At 33.8% G+C, this 21454-nt stretch overlaps 1 protein-coding gene and 2 long non-coding RNA genes across 5 annotated transcripts; 1 reads left to right on the top strand and 2 right to left on the bottom strand.

Annotated features, from left to right (window-relative positions):
- Positions 1-4631: 4631 nt before the first annotated feature.
- LOC117242569 lies at positions 4632-8374 on the bottom strand. Its single transcript, XR_004495291.1, has 3 exons — positions 8132-8374; positions 7827-7981; positions 4632-5683 (listed from the first exon to the last, which is right to left on the bottom strand). It is a non-coding gene; the product is annotated as an uncharacterized LOC117242569 (long non-coding RNA).
- An 838-nt stretch (positions 8375-9212) lies between these two features.
- LOC117242563 (sterol regulatory element-binding protein cleavage-activating protein) lies at positions 9213-17921 on the top strand. Of its 3 annotated transcripts, none has more exons than XM_033509356.1 (13): positions 9213-9904; positions 10480-10662; positions 10740-10973; positions 11041-11221; positions 11307-11452; positions 11525-12617; positions 12715-12988; positions 13062-14128; positions 14211-14370; positions 14429-14612; positions 14687-14826; positions 14901-15112; positions 15253-17921. In XM_033509356.1, exons 2-13 carry the CDS (start codon positions 10547-10549, stop codon positions 15430-15432), a joined length of 3987 nt encoding a protein of 1328 aa, XP_033365247.1. In that variant the 5' UTR covers positions 9213-9904; positions 10480-10546; the 3' UTR covers positions 15433-17921. The 3 variants fall into 3 exon arrangements, with proteins under 3 accessions (XP_033365247.1, XP_033365245.1, XP_033365246.1); XM_033509354.1 differs by having other exon boundaries at positions 9213-9914; XM_033509355.1 differs by having other exon boundaries at positions 9213-10165.
- LOC117242568 lies at positions 17665-21444 on the bottom strand. Its single transcript, XR_004495290.1, has 3 exons — positions 19764-21444; positions 19012-19226; positions 17665-18134 (listed from the first exon to the last, which is right to left on the bottom strand). It is a non-coding gene; the product is annotated as an uncharacterized LOC117242568 (long non-coding RNA).
- Between the last annotated feature and the right edge of the window lie 10 nt (positions 21445-21454).

Below are 21454 nucleotides of genomic sequence, written 5' to 3'. Positions count from 1 at the left end.
AGGGAAAATCTTGTTCGTATGAGAGGAATTTTAATATAATAGGAACATTTCTTTTATTTAATTGCCGCGTTAAATTCTTTCTTTTATGGTAACGTTTGGTATGGAGAAACTATGGCAGTGAATCAAGTTGGGCTTATCGATCGAAGGAATCGATGTTCGTGCTATTTTCCACTGTGTATAAACTCATTTCGCCTGAATTAACTATTATCGACGATCAAATAACATTTTAAGAGATTAGATAGCGGATTGAACCGAAGTTATACCAAAAACCTGCACTTTTGTGAAATCTAAAATCAACAAATCGGATCATTGGGTAAAAGCGGTGAAAAAGTTCATTTTATCATCAATCAATACCAATCGAAGTTGCATGATTGCAATACGGTGCTATAATGTGGAGAATTCTTGGAAATTATATATTCTAATTAGATAGATTCATAATTACGAATTTACCAGTTTTGTTAATTATTTTATGCTGATGACGAATTATTGTTGATAATGGCCGATTAGATTACTTATGAAGCAATAATACACATTTACGTTTGCAATTTTTTCATATCAATTTATATCATCGAACTCGGTTTCTTTAGTGTCGTAATAAAATATTTACTTTGTTATTTTGACGCGCTTAATAGATTGCGAAATATTCTTCGAGTAGTCTAAATACTTTCGGTCTTTTCTGTGTAAATAAATACTAAGAAAACATTAAGAATTTTATTTATTGTTTTCATGATCTTTTTCTCTTTCGAGTCTTTCTTATTGCAGGCTATTTATTTATTTTATTTATTACTTATAATTATTTATTATTATTATCGTATTTATTTTTTCAAACTACCTTCGTACCTAGAAACCTACAGTTAACACTTCATTCAAAGAAATGAGAATTTTCGAAATTTTAGGATAACTTGTATTTATTTAAAATATCCAGAAAGCTAGAAGTTTGATTCATCAGAGAAAATTCCAATTTCCGTCTAGAACTGTAATTTCCACGTTTATTTACACCATATTAAGAATTAGTTTCCTAACCTCATACACACGTGTATGAAATTATTATATTTGTTAGAAATATTTATCATATTTCCCAGAAAGCGAATATTTATTACTCAATACATAATTTCACAACTTTGTATCTTCTCGTAGACGTTACACACAGTGGAACATTTTATTCTTCGGTTTATTCTGCGTAAATTTACCTATACTTCGTAACAGTACAACACATTTAACCGTACATAATAAGAAATACGTTGTACAGGTGGAAAATTTATATTTCAATTAACGCGACGTATGCAGCGATAAAGAGCATACGTACGAAAATACGAAGAAATATTGAACTCCACATTCTCAGGATTTTTGTTAAAATCAACGTTCCCCCTGTCTCCCGTGGACTCATCGTGCAATCCTATTAAAAGAAAATTTCCGCACCAAAAACGTCAGCCTGACACTAAAAATCCTAATTCCCGATTAACTCATCATTCGTCGTTGCATCGAAATCGTCTCTCGATCACCTCCCATGGCATCCATTCATATACATAATAATATGACGTGTATCAGTGATGGCAGCTCGCAATCTGTCGCTCATGGGTCAACGTCACCATAACAGGTTATTTACCGTAATTTGTCAAATCGACCGCCAGAGTGCAGCCGGTGGTCATTCGCTCGTAACGCAACTCTAACCTGTATAACCAATTTCTTACTTTCTCCTAAAACAGCAAAAATAAGCGAAGGAAGTGTTTTTGAGGCGCGTTTTCGCGCCGCGTGTATTGGCGCAGACGCTCGCCTCCAGCACGCGGCATTGACCATTTCACAGCAGCCCAATTTCCATTTGTTACGCAATTGATGCAATTAGGTACGTCAATCAGCGGGATAATGGAATGGTCGAGATGGATACCGGCTAACAATGCGAAGTTAATCCGACTTCAAACGCTCGCCAGCGATGAAAACATGCTTTCGTCTTGCGTTGAATGGATAGCAGACCCAGCTATACCCAGTGTCCAATAATTCCATACTGTTGTTCAGCAAAGGTTAGGTGTCAAGGAAATTTTCTAATGATGGATTACGTAGCTTGAGATTGCCTTGAGAATTATAAGAACTGATACGAAGCAGCCGGATTTTGAATTACCGATATTTGTTCGAAATACGATAATTTTTTATTTCTTTATTTCTTGTAGGTTGGTCGTTAGTGAATATGGAATAGTTGTACTTTCGAGAAGAGATGTTTATTTCCGCTTTCGATAAAGTATTCTAACGTTTTTCTTTCTCGTTTTGTGTCATTAGCGTTAAAATATATGGGTCAGATAAATAAAGAAGAAACAGAGGAAGTAAATCTGCTGTAGAAAAGATGTGCTGTAGATAAATTTTCTTATTATCGTTTTATTAGCATCAGCAACCGACAAGCGTTTCAATTAATAAATGATTGCTAGTAACTACTTGGTTTTGGAATAATCCTATTACGAAAAGGAAACTTTAATTTTAATACCTTTCGCTAGAATAAATTAGTATCTTTTCTTCTTACATTTTACTATCGTTAATAGAAGATTTGGAATAATTCTTCTGTAGAGGAGAAATTTTTATTTCTATCTTTTAGTTTAATATTTCGAATGGCCTAATAATAAAATCGTCTAATAATAAAATCGTGCAATTGGAGAGATGACGAGGCATTAAACATTGAACAAAAACGCGATTGCGTGGTAAAAATTATCGTCGATACATGGTATAGAATATATTCTTAATCTTTATATAATATTATTCGATAATTACATCGACGACAATTCGTACGTAAGTGAAGCATTATTTCATCGTATTTCCATAATTCGCCTCGTCTCCAACCACTCACCCGGAACGTGTATCAACAAAAAGGAATTACATAAATAATAATTAACAAGTATGACCTCAACGGATATTAAAATTCAGAATCGAGAATTTCGTCGCCTGCTTTATACAATGATTCTGGGATCATGTACATTCTATTCCACGTCACTCTCAATTTCAAACACACTATCACATTCGTCTTTCGAAAAGAAATTATAAATTCCGTAATTATGCAATTTCAAAAAAAAAAAAAAAAAAGAAATAAACGATCGTAAAAATTCGAAACAGAGATTATACATTAATTAATATTTGAATAGACATTCTCAGAATTTATTAGAAACAAGCATGTTGGAATATTTGCAAATTTTGATTATATGTGATATGATATTTTATAACTTTATTTGCCATAAAAAATATCTCGAAATTTCTCAGAAATATATATATATATTGTAAACGATCTGTTCGTTAGAAAATTTTAAGATTTTACCAATCTAAGAAAATCTTGAGTTTTTAAAAAATCGAACATTTTTCAAGAAAACTGTCGAGTCAGGATACAGTATCTAAATCATCAGCCTTTCAGCAGAAGATCTTCGACATAAGCAATACAAAATGTTAGTCTAGAAAAAGAATGAAATGAATAAACATAGCAGGTATCAGGAAGTAGGAACACAGAAATATTCTGACGCGATTTAACATGGAAAAAGCTCGTTTGTAAGAAATGTCGTAAAAAAAAAAAAAAAAACAGTCAGATCCAAAGAACCGGCGCGCGTGTGAAAAAGGCAGATTTTCGTGCAACATTATGCACTGTATAATCGAACATACATAAAACTGTTCACCCGTAGTTCATGGCAATTTATAACATGAGGAAAGCAGATAAAAAAAGACGCTGCTTTGCATCGGTACGTTCATATAATTAATTCCATCCAGCGGCTTCTCATAAATATTCACGGTAAATATTACGTGGATGTACGTCAATATGAGTGTTGAAAAGCAGAAATGTTGCTCGAAGATCAGACTGCACCTCGAACAAGTTCAGTAAATGGGCTTCCTCATACAGATTGCACGGTTTCTACAAAGCATCGAATCTTGGTGTCTTATGGGACACGAGAACGATTATTAAATTTATAATATTGTAACTTAAATATAATAGTAGTTGAAGCAGTACTATATAATAAAATATATAATTTGAAGCATTAAAATGTAAAATGGCATTTAAAGGAAAATTCAATTCTAACATTTGGTGAAACAAATAATTCCTTAGCTAACGTATATGTTGAATAATATGTTGTATATATATATATACAGGGTGGTTGGTAATTGGTGGTACAAGCGGAAAGGGGTGATTCTATGCGAAAAAAGAAGTCGAAAATATAGAATAACAATTTTTCGTCCGAGGCTTCGTTTTCGAGAAAATCGACTTTGAATTTTCGCTCGGTACGCGTGCGGTACGTTATAACGGATCTCACTGTAGATCGTTGTCTCGATGGAAAAATTAAAAAAAAAAATTTTTTTTATTCTATATTTTCCACTTCTTTTTTCGCGTAGAATCACCCCCTTTCCACTTGTACCACCAGTTACCAACCACCCTGTATATTGTTATAACAACGTTATATCTATAAATATATATTCTATACGATAATTGATCCCATTTAGAAAATACGCATTTCAGCATTTTTGTTACGATTCATGCAACTTGTTGGAATAAATTAAAATAATAAATTCACGTTCAGGAAAGATATGCCATGATCTATTTTTACTGCGAAGGCCTCAAATGTAATCAATTCGCAAACATGTTTCCACTTTTCTGAAGATAGACAACTGAGAAGTAAACATTTTGTGAAGATAGATTAATAGGGAAATTTTTACTTTCCAGGAATGCATGGGATATCAGTAGTGAGAAATCATGTTGGCTTTGAATGAAGTACAAGTGAACTATGGATTTTATTTAATGAAATAGATAGTGGAGAGATAATGTAAAAGATTTGTTAACAAAGATTTGTTGAAGAAGGTCAGTCATGCATATCGAAGCCAATTATGATGATTTTGTATGCAAGTTCAACAATGTGATATAATATGGGTTAAAAGGCAAGCCTGAGAAGTATAGAACTTTAACTACTTTATTGCCACATTGAAATGAACATGTGTACGATTTTATCACGATTACGTAATTAGTAAATTACATTATTTTGATAGAGAGAATACTGTGGTAGGGAGAAACAAGTTGTAACACACTGTGGCTTTTTTATTCTTATTATAAGAGAGATTCTGAAGTAAGATTTGCTAAAATGGAATATTCCAGCATTCAACTAGGAAGAGAAATTTATTCCAAAGAGGGGACACAGAAGTCAGTGTCCAAAAATTTAGAACAGCTATAGATGAGCCAAATCATGAGGTACACGCGTGACACGAAATTCATATCTGTCAGCCATGAAGAGTAGCAGATAACCTTGACACTTCAAACTTATGCCCATGAAGACTCTCGCAATCAGAAATTTTCCATTATTGTTAATGACAGCAAATATCCAAAATTGTTTGTTAGCTGAATCTACCAGCATCAGGAACTGTGTCATAAGCATAACTGTAGGATACTGCAAAGTATTTTGATGATAATAGTGATCCTTCTTAAGTAGGGGACAAAGGAAAATCCATAATCACAAATTTCATAATACAGATGCAGTGAAGAGCTTTTTAGAATGTAAAAGTGAAACAATTTTGAAGATCTCTTTGAAGAAGATTCTTTGACACACTTGTTCTGTGTCTAGACACTGTCTAGGTGATAATAATAAATCTTCTCAAGCAGAGAACAAAGAACTCAAGAGTGGAAAATCATTGGAGGCTCCTTCAGTGGGAAGTTTCATTCAGAGCATCTTTGAGAAATCTAGAATTGAAACAGTATTTAAAAACTTATTTCCCTCTATAAAATCTTAATAACTAAGAGATAAAAAGAAAAAGAAGAAAGGCAAGTCTCTTAAACTTTTCTTCCTGAAATATTAAATATTAAATAATGTAGCGTAGAAATGATTCTGAAATGTTGAAATGAAAAATTTCACTGAAGATATATTTGGAGAATCTAAAATTGAGAAAATAGTAAAAGCCTTAGAACTGAAAGAGTCCAGACTTGGTCTAGATCTGAAAGAATCTTCCAAACTTCTAGAGTTAAGTGCACTATAAAAATGTTGAGACCTCTCTATCTAGAAATCATGTAAAACCTGAACTATTAAGAGACAAAATATCCTATTATAAATTGTTTTAAAAATGTTGACAAAATAGTTCTAAATATCTAAACATTTACATAAAAATTATACAAAATTATACATAAATCTTCTAAAATAGCATAGAATACACGCGGGCTGTTGTATTTCTGTTTTAAGTGACGATATTGGGTGGATGAGCTCGCAAAAATAACTAAGCGGCTGCGAAATTAGACGATCACAGTCGGAAGGCTGTCCAAAAAGCTCAAAGCTCCGTAGGCTGAGCAGTCTGGCTCAAAACTGTGCAGCACGTGTTGGTCGCGTAACTTTTGACCCGATTGGTTCAAAATTGGTAAAAAAAAATTGTCGGATAAAACTAGAAATCTATCTTGAGGCTTTAATTAGTTTCAAGGTCAGTGAGAATTTTTGGAATTCAGTTAGAGCCTTTGGGAGATTTTTTATTAGGAAAAGGAAGCGTTCAAAATATAATACTCGTTTAGAAATTTTAATACCGTGAAATCAAATAAATAATAAAATTAAAATTGAATTAATCGAATTTTGTAAAAATTAGAATTTTTATTTATACTAGAATCCTAACAAATTTTGAAAAATTTCGAATTATCGAGGAAGAGGGACAATTTTGTCTTTTGAAAGAAAGAGACAAGACCAATAATAATGGGCAATTTTCTAAAAAATTCGGCTCTTTACATGAAAGCTGGATCTGGCACTTACTGTTGAAAGATAGATACTTTCCTTTCAATCATTTTTCTACTGAAGACGAAAAGCAAAATCAAATATTTTATTTTACGAACGTAATATAGTTTGCATGACTACGGGGGAATTTTTATTTTTAAAAAATCTGCGGTGAGGATCGATTCCTTTACTTGGACTGAGCGTCAAGTTAAAGCGTCGAATGTCCAGAATATTCTGTACAGCTTGATCCAGCGTATTCTCGTTCAAAGTGCAAATCACTTTAAAATGCGACTATTCCGTGCTGAATGTGATGGCGTTTCTTAATTATTTGTAATCTTTTCCTTTTTTAATAATGTATTAAACGTAATTAAAATTTTGTCTTTTTTTATTAATCTAAAAATTGCGAAAACCATTTATTTAAAGAATTAAAGAATTACGTGTATCTTCTATGTTAAAAAATCGTTTTCAACTGTATTGTCATTTGGGAATTGCAAGATGAAAATAAAATAATAAACATAATTAATGATCAAATTTAAATGATAAAGGTACCTTTAGTCCATGGAAAAAATTGAATTTTACTGTAACGATAAGAATTTATATCTTTCAATATCTTTATAACTTTCCAAAAAAATATACAAGTTTAAACTAGCATTTGGACTCAGATTCAAGATCAAAGATTCAAGTACAACATTCCTCTTGCACAATCCTGGCAAATGATTAATTCTTTTGCACTGATTAAAATCTTATTTTTCCATCACTTTATTTTTTATTCTATCTAAAAGAAATTAATTTGCATCAAAAGCTAATGTTGCGTACCGAATTTCATAATCGCGATTAACTATAAAATATTGCCGAGACAAGATAGAATAAACATAATAAAGAAGCAAATATGGCTGAATGACCTTTTGTAATTGGCGGAAAGGTTTCTATTGGCGCAATAATCTTTCTTTTTATAATTAAGGTATTAAATACGTATCAAAAAATACATAGAGAAATAAACATTTTGTTTAAATATTGGGATATTATACATATTTATATAGCTTCATTATTTTAGAAATATTGCAACGTTATAATATCTCCATTACTGCGCACGCATACATTTCTACTCACACATAAAAAAAATTCAATTAGACTCACCAATTACTTGGTCCTACGACAATGCTTTCCATTTTGTTAAATTAACGGCTGCTTTACTCTTCCTACTTCTTTCCTACTTCACTCTTCCTACTTCTTTCCTACTTCACTCCACTTAGATTTATTCCTGTTACATTGCTCCAGTAGTTGAATTAAACCTAGAACAGGCGAATTTACAGCGTCAGATGTGGAAAATAAATTGAAGGTGCAAAGCGTCAGTAATGTTCTCATACGAAGTAACAAACATTGAAACAAAATAAATTATCGATATCGTTCGCGAAATTATAACATTTTATACAATAGTATACCGTTTAATCACTCTTTGAGAAAGATTTATGGTAATTGAAGTCACTTTCCTATATAATTTTCACAATTTCATGCAACAAAACGCGAATTCAAACTGACCGACGCGGAAAACGCGGAAACTACTAGCGCCACTTGCGTTCTCTTCTCTAAATAGAATTTAAATTCGAAATAGGTACTATATATCATACTATTCTCTTTTTATACATTACTCTTTATTTATTTTATATGAAAATTTGTATAATAAAACATTATAAACACAATAAAATTTAATTTACGTACTTTTGGCTATAAAATTTATATAACAGAATGTATAATAATATGAATAGAATTTATAATAAAGTATAGAAATGTATCTAGCCCAATCTATATTTGGAAGTTTAAAGAATAGACAAGTATGTTTTGTAAGTTATTTTTAATATACTAATAATCTACACTTTTACTGTTCTTTAGATTCAAATATCACCGTTTTAATAATATTATATATTGAATGTATACACAGCTACCACATAAATCATTCAATGCAAAAATAGTAATAAAATCAGAAATTTATTCATTCTTTTTCACGTTATGCCAAACCGGAGAATTAGTGAATTTTCTGTTGTATGCATTAATAAACAAGTACAGTGTAAAATGTTAATCTACCCAATCTATTAATATTAATAATAATATTTGAAATGCGAGAATTGCTTATTGACGATGTCATTTCAAAATTATATGTTCACAAAACTTTTTCATAATGTTATAAATACTTCAATTTTTTTAAACTTTATAAAATTGTGAGATCAAGGTGGAAAATATAAGATAGTGATGGAAAAAATAATGATGGAAAAAATAGTGATGAAAAAATATTAAATAGGTCCTAGGACACAGTATTAAAAAAGAAAAATAGAATTCGATAATGAAAATTGATTAGATAAATTGCAAATGAAACGCTGCCTTGACGTAACGTTAGTCCTTGATGGGTTGAAGAGGGTGGAGAAAAGCGAACGTGAAGCCAAGAGAATTGGTTCAGTTTGTCGACGGTCTCATTCCACAGATTTATCAAATTTTTTGTCACGTGCGTGACAAAAGGCGCGAGAGGGGCTCAGCTGGGCTGCATAACATTAATGCACCTGCGATTGGTCGCCAGTCGGAGGCTCGACCGGACCGTTTAAAAATAAATTACCACTCTGTGCAGTGTCGTTGCGGGTTAAATTGAAACCGGCCAGTGCACTCAGGAAATTTACGCCGGCCGTGTTCGGGTTCTCTGGTTACACTCATCTCGTTTACGAAGTCGTTTCTCGAGCATCGTCGTGCTCGTACTCGCTTCTGCTCTCCTTTATTCGAGAAGTGACGCACGATTCAAAGCACGTGTGACTGATTCTTGCGCATTTTACGTCGCGTTTCGCGTTACAAGATCAATTCCGACTATCATCTACACATATACGCGCAACCACGACGAGCGAACCTAACCTCAAAATCGTATCTGTATCTTCATAAAACTACACTTCCTACTGGATTATCTGTTCGATTTTACTGAAAATAAAGTATGATAAAGAATATTTTTCATCGCACTAGTAGTGTTTTTTTTCATGCGTATAAATTGTTCGCGTGGAGTGCAACTTGAAGAATCTTCTTTAGCATGGTGCTAGAAGAGTGATAATGTACATTTTATAGTGGATTTATTTTGTGTGGAAAAAGAGTCTCGTTTTCACTTGTTACTGTGTCGATTATTCGTCCGACAATGTAAATTGAAATGAAGAGACCGATCTGAGAGAAATGATATAATTAGTGTGGTACGCATACGTAAGTGATGTGTAACGTCGACTTGTTTTCTCGTCCTGTCCAATCATCGTTTTATTCGTGCCGCTTATTGCGTCATGGATTTGGTTGGACGAAAACGTATTTGCTCGTCGCAACCTTGCACGCTGTGCATCATTGAACCTTTCGTTCCTCTAAAAATGTGAATTGAATAATACGTCAATTGCGTAATGTCGTTGATAACGTGAAGAAAAATACGTTGGACGTTTTCTTTTTCTTTTCTGAAATCATTCCCTGTAAATGTTTATATACACGTATATTTGATTAGATATATTCAAATTATTGCGATTATTATTATATCTCTATATTATTATGAATATCCTTTCTTGTGCTTCAATAAGTCCATGATACATTGTATTTAAATTATTGCGAATTTCCTTTTAACAAGTATTATGAATGTCCTTTCTTGTGCTCCAATAAATCTATGATCTCTACTGTATTTAATTTATTGTGAATTTCTTTTTAGCAAATATTATTATGAATGTCTTTTCTTGCGCATGCATATTATACACTACTGTACCTATCATATCTTTTTTTCAAATGTTCTCAGGTCATATGCTAATAATATGTATATCTACATGATGTGAGACATGTTAGTGAGGCAGCCTTAAAGTGAAATGTTTCGTAGTTTACCAGATAGGGTGGCAGGGCTGTATTATGCCCATGGCCTGTTTTGTTCGTCTCATCCCATTGCAATCATTTCATTGGCAATCTCGATTGTATTGCTATGCTGGTTAGTAATACTGCTTCATTTGTATCCTACAACAAATAACAGGAATTAAAAAATAATTGACATTTTTTTTTCTATAGCTCTCCTTTGGTTAATGTACCAATGCCTGGCAATGTGCCAAGGACAATAATTAACCATACTATTGTACCTGAAAATAATACAGAGAACTCTGTGTTTTATGTGCAACAAGTGGTATTAAGGGTTGGAGTTATACCATGGACAGAGGAGTTAACACTGATGGATGCTTTCAGAGGTCCACTGTATGAAGTTTTTAATCTTTTAGAAATCATACAGAATTATCAGCATCCAAAAACGTAAGTTGTTTTCTTTTAATTGACTCTTTGAGTTGTGTTATGTCTTTATCGTTATTATTTCTTCTAGACTAAAGACACTAGGTCAAGTCTGCTTACATATTGAGGCAGTTAAAAAAAGAAATGGCAAAAAGTCAGAAGTTTTGCCAGAATACAATTGTTTGGTTCTTTCACCTGCAAATCTATGGCAACGAAGTATTGAACTGTATGCACAAGATACAAATCTTATAAATACTATATATTCGTACCAGGTATGACAACAGTAGATTGAATAAAGTCCAGAAATAATAAAATATCAAAAAAGATTTGCTGTAATTATAAAATTATGTTTTACAGAATCTACAAAAAGGTAAAATTAGTTTAGCCGAAGTAATGTTTGGAATGAATTTAAAAGAAACTGGAATTAAAAGATATCCAATTCGACTTAGACAAAGGATTTTACAATATGCAGTAACTATTTACTTAAAGGACTATGACCCTGAGTAAGTAATTAATTGACAAGTATAATTAGTTGACAATTACTTTTCATATTACTTGGTTGTTTGTATTTTCAGGTTTATAAAAGGATTACAACATAGATTGAAAAGTTACTATCATCTTCATCAGATACAAAATGATAATGCTACTTACATTCCAATGGATGAAACATTACATATTCTTTATCCTGGTGAATTTAACTATAGTGACTTTTTCCCCCTAATGATGACATTTTTTGCTTTGTTTTTCTATGTTTATTTCTCTGTGCGTAAAATAGAGTTAGTGAAATCAAAGATTGGAATAGCTTTTAGTGCAACAGTAACAGTGATAGGTTCTTTGTCTATGACTGTGGGTATTTGCTTTTTTTTTGGCTTAACATTGAGTTTAAGTGGAAAAGAAGTGTTCCCATATTTGGTGATTATCGTTGGGCTAGAAAATGTGTTGGTATTAACCAAAAGTGTAGTGAGTACTCCAGCACATTTGGATGTGAAAATACGCGTTGCTCAAGCCCTCTCCAAAGAAGGTTGGTCCATTACCAAAAATTTGCTTACAGAAGTGACAATCCTAACAATTGGATTGTTTACTTTTGTGCCAGCCATACAAGAATTTTGTATATTTGCCATTGTGGGATTAGTCAATGATTTCTTCCTGCAAATGATGTTCTTTTCAACAATCCTCGCTATCGATATTCGACGGACTGAGTTGTCTAATGATACGTCGAAGTTTCACTTGCCCAACATACCAACTACGCGTAAGCAATTTACGACGACCATAACGAATAGAAAACCAAATATTTTCCGATCAAAATCTCATCCGAGATTAAATGGTTTATCTAGTGGCCCGACGAATGTCATAGCTCCAAATACACAAAACACTCATACATTTGGCAAAATTCCAAAACGTTTACGTCTAGTACATTTCTGGGCAAGAACTCGAATATTTCAGCGTGCCTTTATGGTATGGATGGTTGTCTGGATCAGCATGATCATTTACAATTCTGGCATTGTTGAACATGTTATACACCTAAGTGAAACATTAAAATCAGAATCAGATATTGATGGATACACAGTAGATAGGTCTCAGTCTTCAAGCAATTACGTCGAATTAAATACCATGAAATCAGTGTCAATTGCTTCTGAAACCATTGCTCCAGATCATTTGAACAAACAGGTAATTTAGAGACCATCTGTTTATTTTATTTTAAACGCTAAACGTATGGAATTTCCAGAACATAAATTTTAATTTACCGCGTTTTTTTGTACGTTAGGGTGATTTAACAAATAATATTACCGATGAATTGAATAAATTAAGACCAGTGGAATTCCCACCTTGGAGTCGTTTATCGCTTTATCACTGGTCTTCGATCCTTTCAATGTACAACATCTCTGCCGCCGGTGGACGTATAATTGTATTACCTACTATGAAACTGTCTCATGCTGTCAGTCCGCAATTAGTGAAACAAATTAGTAATCCAAATGATGTGCAGCATTTTCAATGGCAGAGTTTTGCGACTGTCGCCTTCGACCCGTTAGATTTCTCAGGTAAGTATATATAACATAAAAGAATTATCAATACAATTAGCGACACAGTCATTCAGTTAAAAATTTATTACAGATATGGAATTTCCAACAAGGTCAGAAAGTCGAGGATTTAACGCGGATGCTCCTTTCATTCCCTCCAGTCCGATGGAAATATTTTTAGCGACAGTGCTATGTCTCATTAGTATTATTGTCGTCGCCTATACCATGGTTGTCCTCTATAGATGTATTTGCTCGAGAAATTACGCCGAATGGCGAGCAAGTTGGTATCAAACAGAAAAGGCACACGATTCAGCAACACAATTGGTTTTGGAGGCATTACCCCTAGTTCTTGAAGGTCACGCACAAGAAGTAGAATGCATCGCTACAGACGGCAACACCATAGCCAGTACCTGTTTAGCTGGACACATCAAAGTGTGGGATGCAACATCGGGTGAACAGTTAATTCACATAGATAGAAAACAGTTCTATAGTAGTCCTAATAAAAACTTGAACCATACAACACCGGACGTGGATGAGTTAATGTCGGATTACGAAAGTGGTTCGCCACCTTCGAGAGGGGAGATGGAGAACACTAATCCGTTTGGATCGTACTACTGGCCAGCGTCGACTGTCAACTGCAGAAAATCCTCTCCTGGATTATATAATATGCACAGAGGACAAAATGATAATAGAAAAAGGCATTCAATGGGAAACACACTGGATTATGATTATCAAATCAATGAATTCAACTTGGAGAAGAAGAAAATTGGTCGTAAAAGTTTGGACAACGCTTACGATCTTCCAGACTTAAAATCAGCGATAAATATCAAGTTTACATCGATGAAACAGTTCCGAGCACAGCAATATCGCGAGCAAGGGTTCGATTTTGGTGACCAATATAAACATCTTTTTGAGGAACATAATAGGTCTATAGACGAGCTGCAGAATTCAGGGAGTTTAGAACAATTGTGCATTCCTAGTGTACAGTTAAACTCGCCCGGTGTAGTGGACAATGTGACTTTTGTGAATATAGATAAAACTATGCAAATCTCGCATGCAGTGTCTCCTATTTGGTGTATGGACTATCAGGAGAACCTTATAGTCGTGGGTTGTGCAAACGGCAGTTTAGAATTTTGGGAAGGTACTACAGGTAAATTTAAGGTGAATATTACAAAAAATCAATATCAATAGCAATATTAATATTTTAGAAAATAACAAAGTAAAAATTAATGAAATACTTTAGTGTTTGTTCGATGACGGATCAGGGCTCGGAATATCCGTCGTAAAATTCATCGGCAGTAGAGTGGTGGCCGCTAAATTAAACGGTTCCATTGACTTTTTACAATTAGAAAGTTACAGTGAAGGTCAACAAATTGACTGGGGCTTCACCTCCTATAGAAGAAGTAAGTTCATTTGTTACTATTTAAATATGCTGCTCTTTGCACTGTTACTTTTTTTTAGCTCACGTCAGAACAGGAAGTGCTGGCTCACCTATGGATATAAATAACATCATGCAATCCGAAGAAGACCTTCGTTGCATGAAAATTAGCTCTCATAAAGCACACCAGCAGGCAATAACGGTGCTTGACAGCGAGGGTGGTCGAGTTTTAACTGGTAGTCAGGACCACACTCTTAAAGTATATAGGTATGTATCTTTGTTTCATGATTTCTCTGAAACGTCCGCTAATTACGCTTACTTAATTTCAAATTCAATTTCAGGCTGGAGGACCAGTTGCCATTGTATACCCTTCATGGTCATTGTGGCCCCATATCCTGTCTATTCATTGATAGGGTGAGCCCTATGACGTCCGGCAGTGGGTCTCAAGATGGCCTTTTGTGTGTCTGGGATCTCTTAACTGGTATTTATATTATATCCTAGATAACAAATCATAACTTTTTATAACAAAATCATGTTTTTATTTTTTGTTCATAGGAACGTGTATGTACAGTATACAAGCTCACGATGGTGCTATAGCCGCTATTACGTGTTCCGTGTCGTACGTGATAAGCATTGGCACTGATGAGAGGTTATGCGTATGGGAACGATTTCAGGGACACTTACTACATGCTCTTCCAGCACACAGATCAGCGTACAGTTTACAGTTAGTCATGTTAACACATCATTTACTCATAACCAGCAGTCAGGTATGTGCATATATTCTATTCTAATGAGATGAAATTTTTATTAGTTTAGCAGCTTTCGTAGCAACCCTTTTGCCACGTAAATATCGTGTGGGTAAGGTTCATGAAAATATGAGATATGTTTGCAATTTGTACGATTTCAGGGATCACTAGTAGTTTGGGACGTGAGGACGGGAGAGCCTGTGCGCGAAGTGAGACTGGGTCACACAGATAGTTGTATTTTCGTAAAACAAATGTTAGCGTTAAGAGATAGCGTAGTGTGCGATTTTGGTCGACAATTGCGAATAGTCAGGTTCCCATTGGTCTCTGATAAACTAGATTAAGATCTGTATATGCACCATTGTACATAGCTCTGTTTCGTTTCTTATTTAATTTTAATATTTGAACAGCGTTATACCATTTATGGAGATATAGATTTTTACACGACGTACATTTTACATTTGAAAATTAGACACACACTTTTAATATGAATTTTTTACACCAGACTACGCCCGTCATGATCGTCGCCTTAATACATTTGTACCCTATCGTGACAGGTAAAGAGAAACGTGTAGAGTATATAAGTATACTTAACCCTTTCTATGAACCGCTACGAAAAATCTTCAACGATTCTCGAGATGGTTCATGTACATTTGAATATATCGCTAAAGGCAATGATACACGATAGAGATCATATTTTTAGATAACTAAACAGAGAATCGAATAACTTTTGATATCTCCGTTCGTTGCCTAAATAACAAATAAAAAATATGGCTGTGCTATATTTCGAGGCATCTAATTTCTTTCACAGCGCGATTTATGAGCATTTTCATAAGCGTCGTTTGTTATTTTCCTTCCTATTTAAACAACTTGGGAGTAGATCCATATGCGGAACTGATATTTTTGATTGTTAAATCGGAGTTGTTAAATACAGATATGTGCTGGAATTTCACTTCTGTATTATGCAAACATCTAGACTGCGGATATTTATACTCTTATGAGAAATTTGAGGGCAATAATGCTTGGCGAAGATGTATAAAATATCCAAATTTACTATGTAGATTTTTCTATTATATAGGTTCTATTAATTATTAATTATATTCATAAAAGTATGAATTTGCATAAATATCTGCAGTCTAGAAATAACGATTAGTTAGTTCATAAGCAGTACACTTATCGGTTTATTATAGAGGATCTTTCAACTCCATGAGTTTTAAGAATCAATGTATTGCATAACAAATGTCTAGCGTACGACGAAATTTCATTCTGTCTCTATGCAATTTTGTTACACGGTCTAAGAGTGCCTTTATTCAGTCTTTATTTAATCTAATTAAATATAAACGTATCTTCGTAAGGGGCTGTGGAAATGAATAAAACAGATCACAATCTTCTGACGCTTGGCCCCTCGACATGACGTCAATGGAGGCTTGCAAATTTACAATTATCTAGAATCGTACATTGAATGTTGATTCATTTAGAGCATTGACAGAAAAATATGTAATTTAATTTCTCCTGCCAAGAGTCTTTCGGAATTGTTGAATTTTATTTTCAAGAACCGAGCTCTTAGGCTGGAAGAATTGAATATTTAACATCCTATGTATTAAATCATGTAGTCTCATTTAGTTTTAGCGATCTATTTTTATAATAAGAATCATTTACTTTCGAACGAACGAAAATGGGTCCTATTTTGCATACATATATATTATATACATATGTATCACCATAGAAGATTTAATATGTAAATTGTCTTCTCCGCTTCGCGATTCGCTAAGGTTCAAAGGGAAGAATATGTATATTTTGGGACACATAACGATGCAGAGTGTCGCCAATGTTTTATTCTTCTGAGAGGAAGTTGTACAAAAGCGTTCGAATCAAGTCCAAGTGTAAAGTTTGAAATATAGAAAATTATTGTTGAAGAGAGCGTTTAATGTTACAAAAAGGGTTCCCGGCCATTAACTGCATATACGTTTGAAGGAAAATTTCAGAAGTTTATTTTAGATTTAAAAATATGATGTTTTTATTGCTCGCAAATTATGTGATATACAGACTGCAGATTGTATGCAAATTTTTATTGTTACGGCCAAGAATTAAAGAAATGGAACTCAAACAGAGATTCATTCCACTTACTACATATTATAACAAATAATATACTTTAGATGTTTTATATGTAATATCTTTCTTAATCTATTTATAGTTAATTCTAATTACTTTAAATTTTAATAGAAGCATAGAACTTTGAAGTCTAGCGATACGTAGTTGTTACTTGGACTTCCGCTTGTATAATGAAACTCTGAATAATTTATCAGAAAGATGCGATCATATTTTTAAAACATATACAACAACTTCCACACTTTTATTCGAACATTTCCAGTTAATTGTCAGGGGACTCTTTGGTTAGGTTTCGAAGTTTGGCATGTGTGTTATGAAATGAATGTTAAAGATAGCGATCTATATGTCTTTAGACTGAATTGTGTGGCGGTACGTGTCAACAAATTTCGTTTTATTTTTCTGATACAAGTTCGAGGCAATTAGCGTTGGGTCATGCGTCTATTAAAAATAGAGATATATATTTTTCCTAACCAAAGTTATAAATCATATCAGAGATCATGACACGTTCATATTCATAGAAGTCGTTACGCGAAAGGAATAAAAAAAAAGCAAGGATAAAATAATTGAAAAAAGAATGAAGAAGATGCTTTTAATGACACAGTTGGCTGGCTAACGTTTCATTTAGGATTTCGCGTGATTTTTATATTTATTTAATTAATTTAACATGTGCAAATATGTTGTACACCAGATATACAGTTCTTAATAAATTCTCACATTTACTACACCTCGAGTTACCTTTAGTATCCTAAATGAACTCGTCGCATGATTGATCAATAAACTATGAATGATTATACAGATTCAGTTTTTCCTCATCCTATCTGAATATGTAACAAATACGTTACATTGAATATTTCATTAGAAACTGCAAGTTTCTCATAAACGCTTCAAAATTCACAGTCCGTTGATCAATTTCCTCTATCCTTTCTTTTTCTCCTCGCTAAAACAGATAAATTATTAATGCAGTTTATGGAGATTTTTTTTTTTTTTTTTTTTTTTTTTTGGAAGGGAAATTTTTACTATCTTCTATGAGGAGGATACGTCTAGAAAATTGAAATGTACGTGCAATTGGGAGTCATTATAATACCAAAAATTCCACGTATGATGGAGCTTTCCTCCAGATAAGAATTATACTATTGTAGTGTGTAATTAAGTTTCTTGGCAGATCAATAGGTGATAGTACAAGTGTAGTATAATTCCACGATCAGACTACGTGCGTAATATCGTTCAATGACATATTATGCACAACACCATATTTTGTAATTAATATTCTTGATAATAAGACATAGAAATATTGGTTTGGCAACTAAGTGATTGCGGATTTTGTCATTAGCAGCTAATGATAAAATCCGCAATCACTTAGTTGCCAACCGAAATCTCAAGTAGCAAACTGGTTTTATCGGTATTAAGGGCAATGAATATTCAATAGGAAATAAATGACAGATTCTCGTATCATTAACAGGCTCTTAAGTTCGCGCGTCATACAAAGTTATGAGCTTTTATTCGGATAATTATTAAAATAAGGCTTTTATTTTATTTCTTTCCTTATTTGAAATGACCAAATATTTGGCAAATAAATTACCTGAAAGTAATTTATTTGTCAAACAAGACAACCTTATCTTCCAATAAGTTATTTCAAGTGAATTGAAATTTTTTCATTCGTTATACCATTCAACATTATTCGACGTAATAAGATGAGAAATTTGAGACATTTTTGAAATTTGAATAGTCGTCTTTCAAATATTTCAAGATTATAAGAGTATAATTTTCTGAAGGAAAAAACAATTGGAATTATCGTTCTTACAACAAAGACTTACACAAGTTGGCCATGCACGAACAGTTGGAAGCTAATTGCCTGTTACAATTGATAAACATAGTGTAGACGAGAGTAATTGATCATATTGGACTGGCAAGAGCACATAAGTAGCTCATTTGTAATAGACGGCATGCCCAATTAGCGCAGTCGATTTTATCTAAATCATGCTTGAAAGATATATTCCTCTTTCTGTGATACATAGTGTACTTAAATTCTCTGTAACAAAGGTAGCAAGTTTGATGATTAATTAATGACACAGGAATATAAATTATAGTGAATTTTGCTAATATATTTTTCTTTTACTCTAAAGATCAATAAATTTCATAGACTACTGTGAAACTTATTACATAAAGAAAATTTCAAAGAATTCAATATCAATATAAAATTGCAATAGATCTAGATCTAGATCTAAATCTCTGAATCTTCATATAAGTAAATTCAAAACGGTTGGATAACTTTTGTATGTTAATAAGTTTGGGAATACGATATTAGATTAGTGTAATTTATTTTGAAATATTGCTATCTGTAATTTAATCCAGGCATTTATAAGATTAACTGGCTGAAAATAAAGATAAAAAGTTTTCCATAGTGTCAGTGGCAATAAACAACAGGTGTTAAGGATAATTAGCATATTGAGAGCTGTCTCAGTTAGCCTGAAGAATTCTCAATGGCCAATATATTAAGTTTGAACTTAGCAGAACGATTCTTGTTTTAATACACTAATTAATTAATAAGCATTTGCTGTGTACTTACATTGTCATTACTTATACATGTAGATTGCTCAAGTAATCCAATGATGGTCAGATTGTGTTAATTGATTATCAAGACAATGAAGTACTCAAAGATAAATAGTTGTTGCAAAGCATGTATCATGCCTTTTGTATCAACATTCAACTTCCAAAGTAAGACTCAAGTTTCTAAAGTAACTCAATAAATTCTAAGATACTAAAGAGGACACTTTTCCTGATAGAAGAAAATCTAGTTCAATGAAGATACCTATCTGTATGACATTATAGTATTTGAATTTTTCCAATATTCTTCAATGATCTTTAAGATAGCAGTAAGAACCCTTTTACCAAACAAATTTCCTGTGAACCAGTTCAAGCTTGCATTCTAAATATTCAATGCAACAAAGTCTCAAGCCACTTGAGTGAATTTCAGGATATCAACAAAGAGGATACAAGATGTGATTTCCAATAGATTGAACTACATACAACACCAGACAAACATACAGTTTGATATTGTGGCCCACTGATTTCCACAAGCTGTATCAGTGATCCTTAGAATACCAAGAATTTCTAGTAGAAAGAACAATTTCTAACACTTTGCATGGCTCGGTTTGAGTCATCTTAACACATAAATATTCAGTGTGATATGAATTTACTCCCCAAGCCACATACTAATATACTTTATTCCTAACACTAACAATGCTACTCCCAATACTTCACAGCATCCAATTTGAGCGAAACATGACATCAAATATCGCTACTCAGTGCAATATTGAAGAGAATGCGTCTAATCGAACAAAACCCAAAACCTACTCTTGCTACTCTAATATTTCAAGTCAAGACGTCTACTCCAGCTGACCAACTATCGCTACCAGCTTATCAGTAGAGCCACCAGGAGCCTCCGAGTCATCCACTTTGTCCCAAACTCTAAATTCAACGTTGCTGCCTTCCACTGCTACTCGTCTCTCCCCGCGTTGGTCTGATCAATTTGCAAAGAGGATTAGAAAACACCGGCCTCCTCATTAGCGCGAAGACTATGCGGCAAGCTGGAGGTGCGACAGACTGATATTCGCCTGACTGAGGCTGACCCGTCACATGTGCTCGTTGATGAAAGCGAACGTGTTTGGTGGAGGAGGAATCGGAAGGTGCATTCGAGCTGTTCGCTTTCATTAACAGTTTAGTGTGTCAGACAAGAGTCGGGCGAAGGACTAGCTGGCTGTGCTCTCGGCTTGCAAGCGGAAGTGGTCGTGCAAACGCTCGTTGTTGCCCCGTGAGACTCGGGCCTGGCCGAAGAGACCAGACGACTGGCTGCAGCTCGGGAAATCGCGTTTCCACGTAAATACGAGAAAGAAGATAACCAGGCCTCGTGTTTGCATTCCGCACTGTCCATAAGACCTTATTATCGCCGTTTTCTTCGACGTTGGACGCGATCGACGCTTGGCAAGGCGATCTGGTCGTTTGACCTGCCTCCAGTGGCTTTTCTCGACTGCAACTTGTCAACGTCGGAATTTTAGTCACGAGCGAGGCACGCGAGCGAACGATCGACGAGGCTTTGGGAAACATTTGAACGCAAGGCTGGCGCATAAACGCGGATTTCAGTTGCAACGCTAGGATTTCCGAGCAAGGGAAGTCACAAGGTGAAGGAGAGAAGTGAAAGTACCTGGGATATTCGGCTCGTACTCGTAAATTCTACGGTTCTGATCAAAGCCAACCAGC

This window comes from Bombus vosnesenskii, unplaced genomic scaffold (genome assembly GCF_011952255.1).
Source record: "Bombus vosnesenskii isolate JDL3184/JDL3185 unplaced genomic scaffold, Bvos_JDL3184-5_v1.1 scf7180000016274, whole genome shotgun sequence".
Classification (NCBI taxonomy): Eukaryota; Metazoa; Arthropoda; class Insecta; order Hymenoptera; family Apidae; genus Bombus; species Bombus vosnesenskii.
The sequence above is the reverse complement of the archived record's forward strand: the minus strand, read 5'-3'. Positions and strand labels throughout refer to the sequence as shown.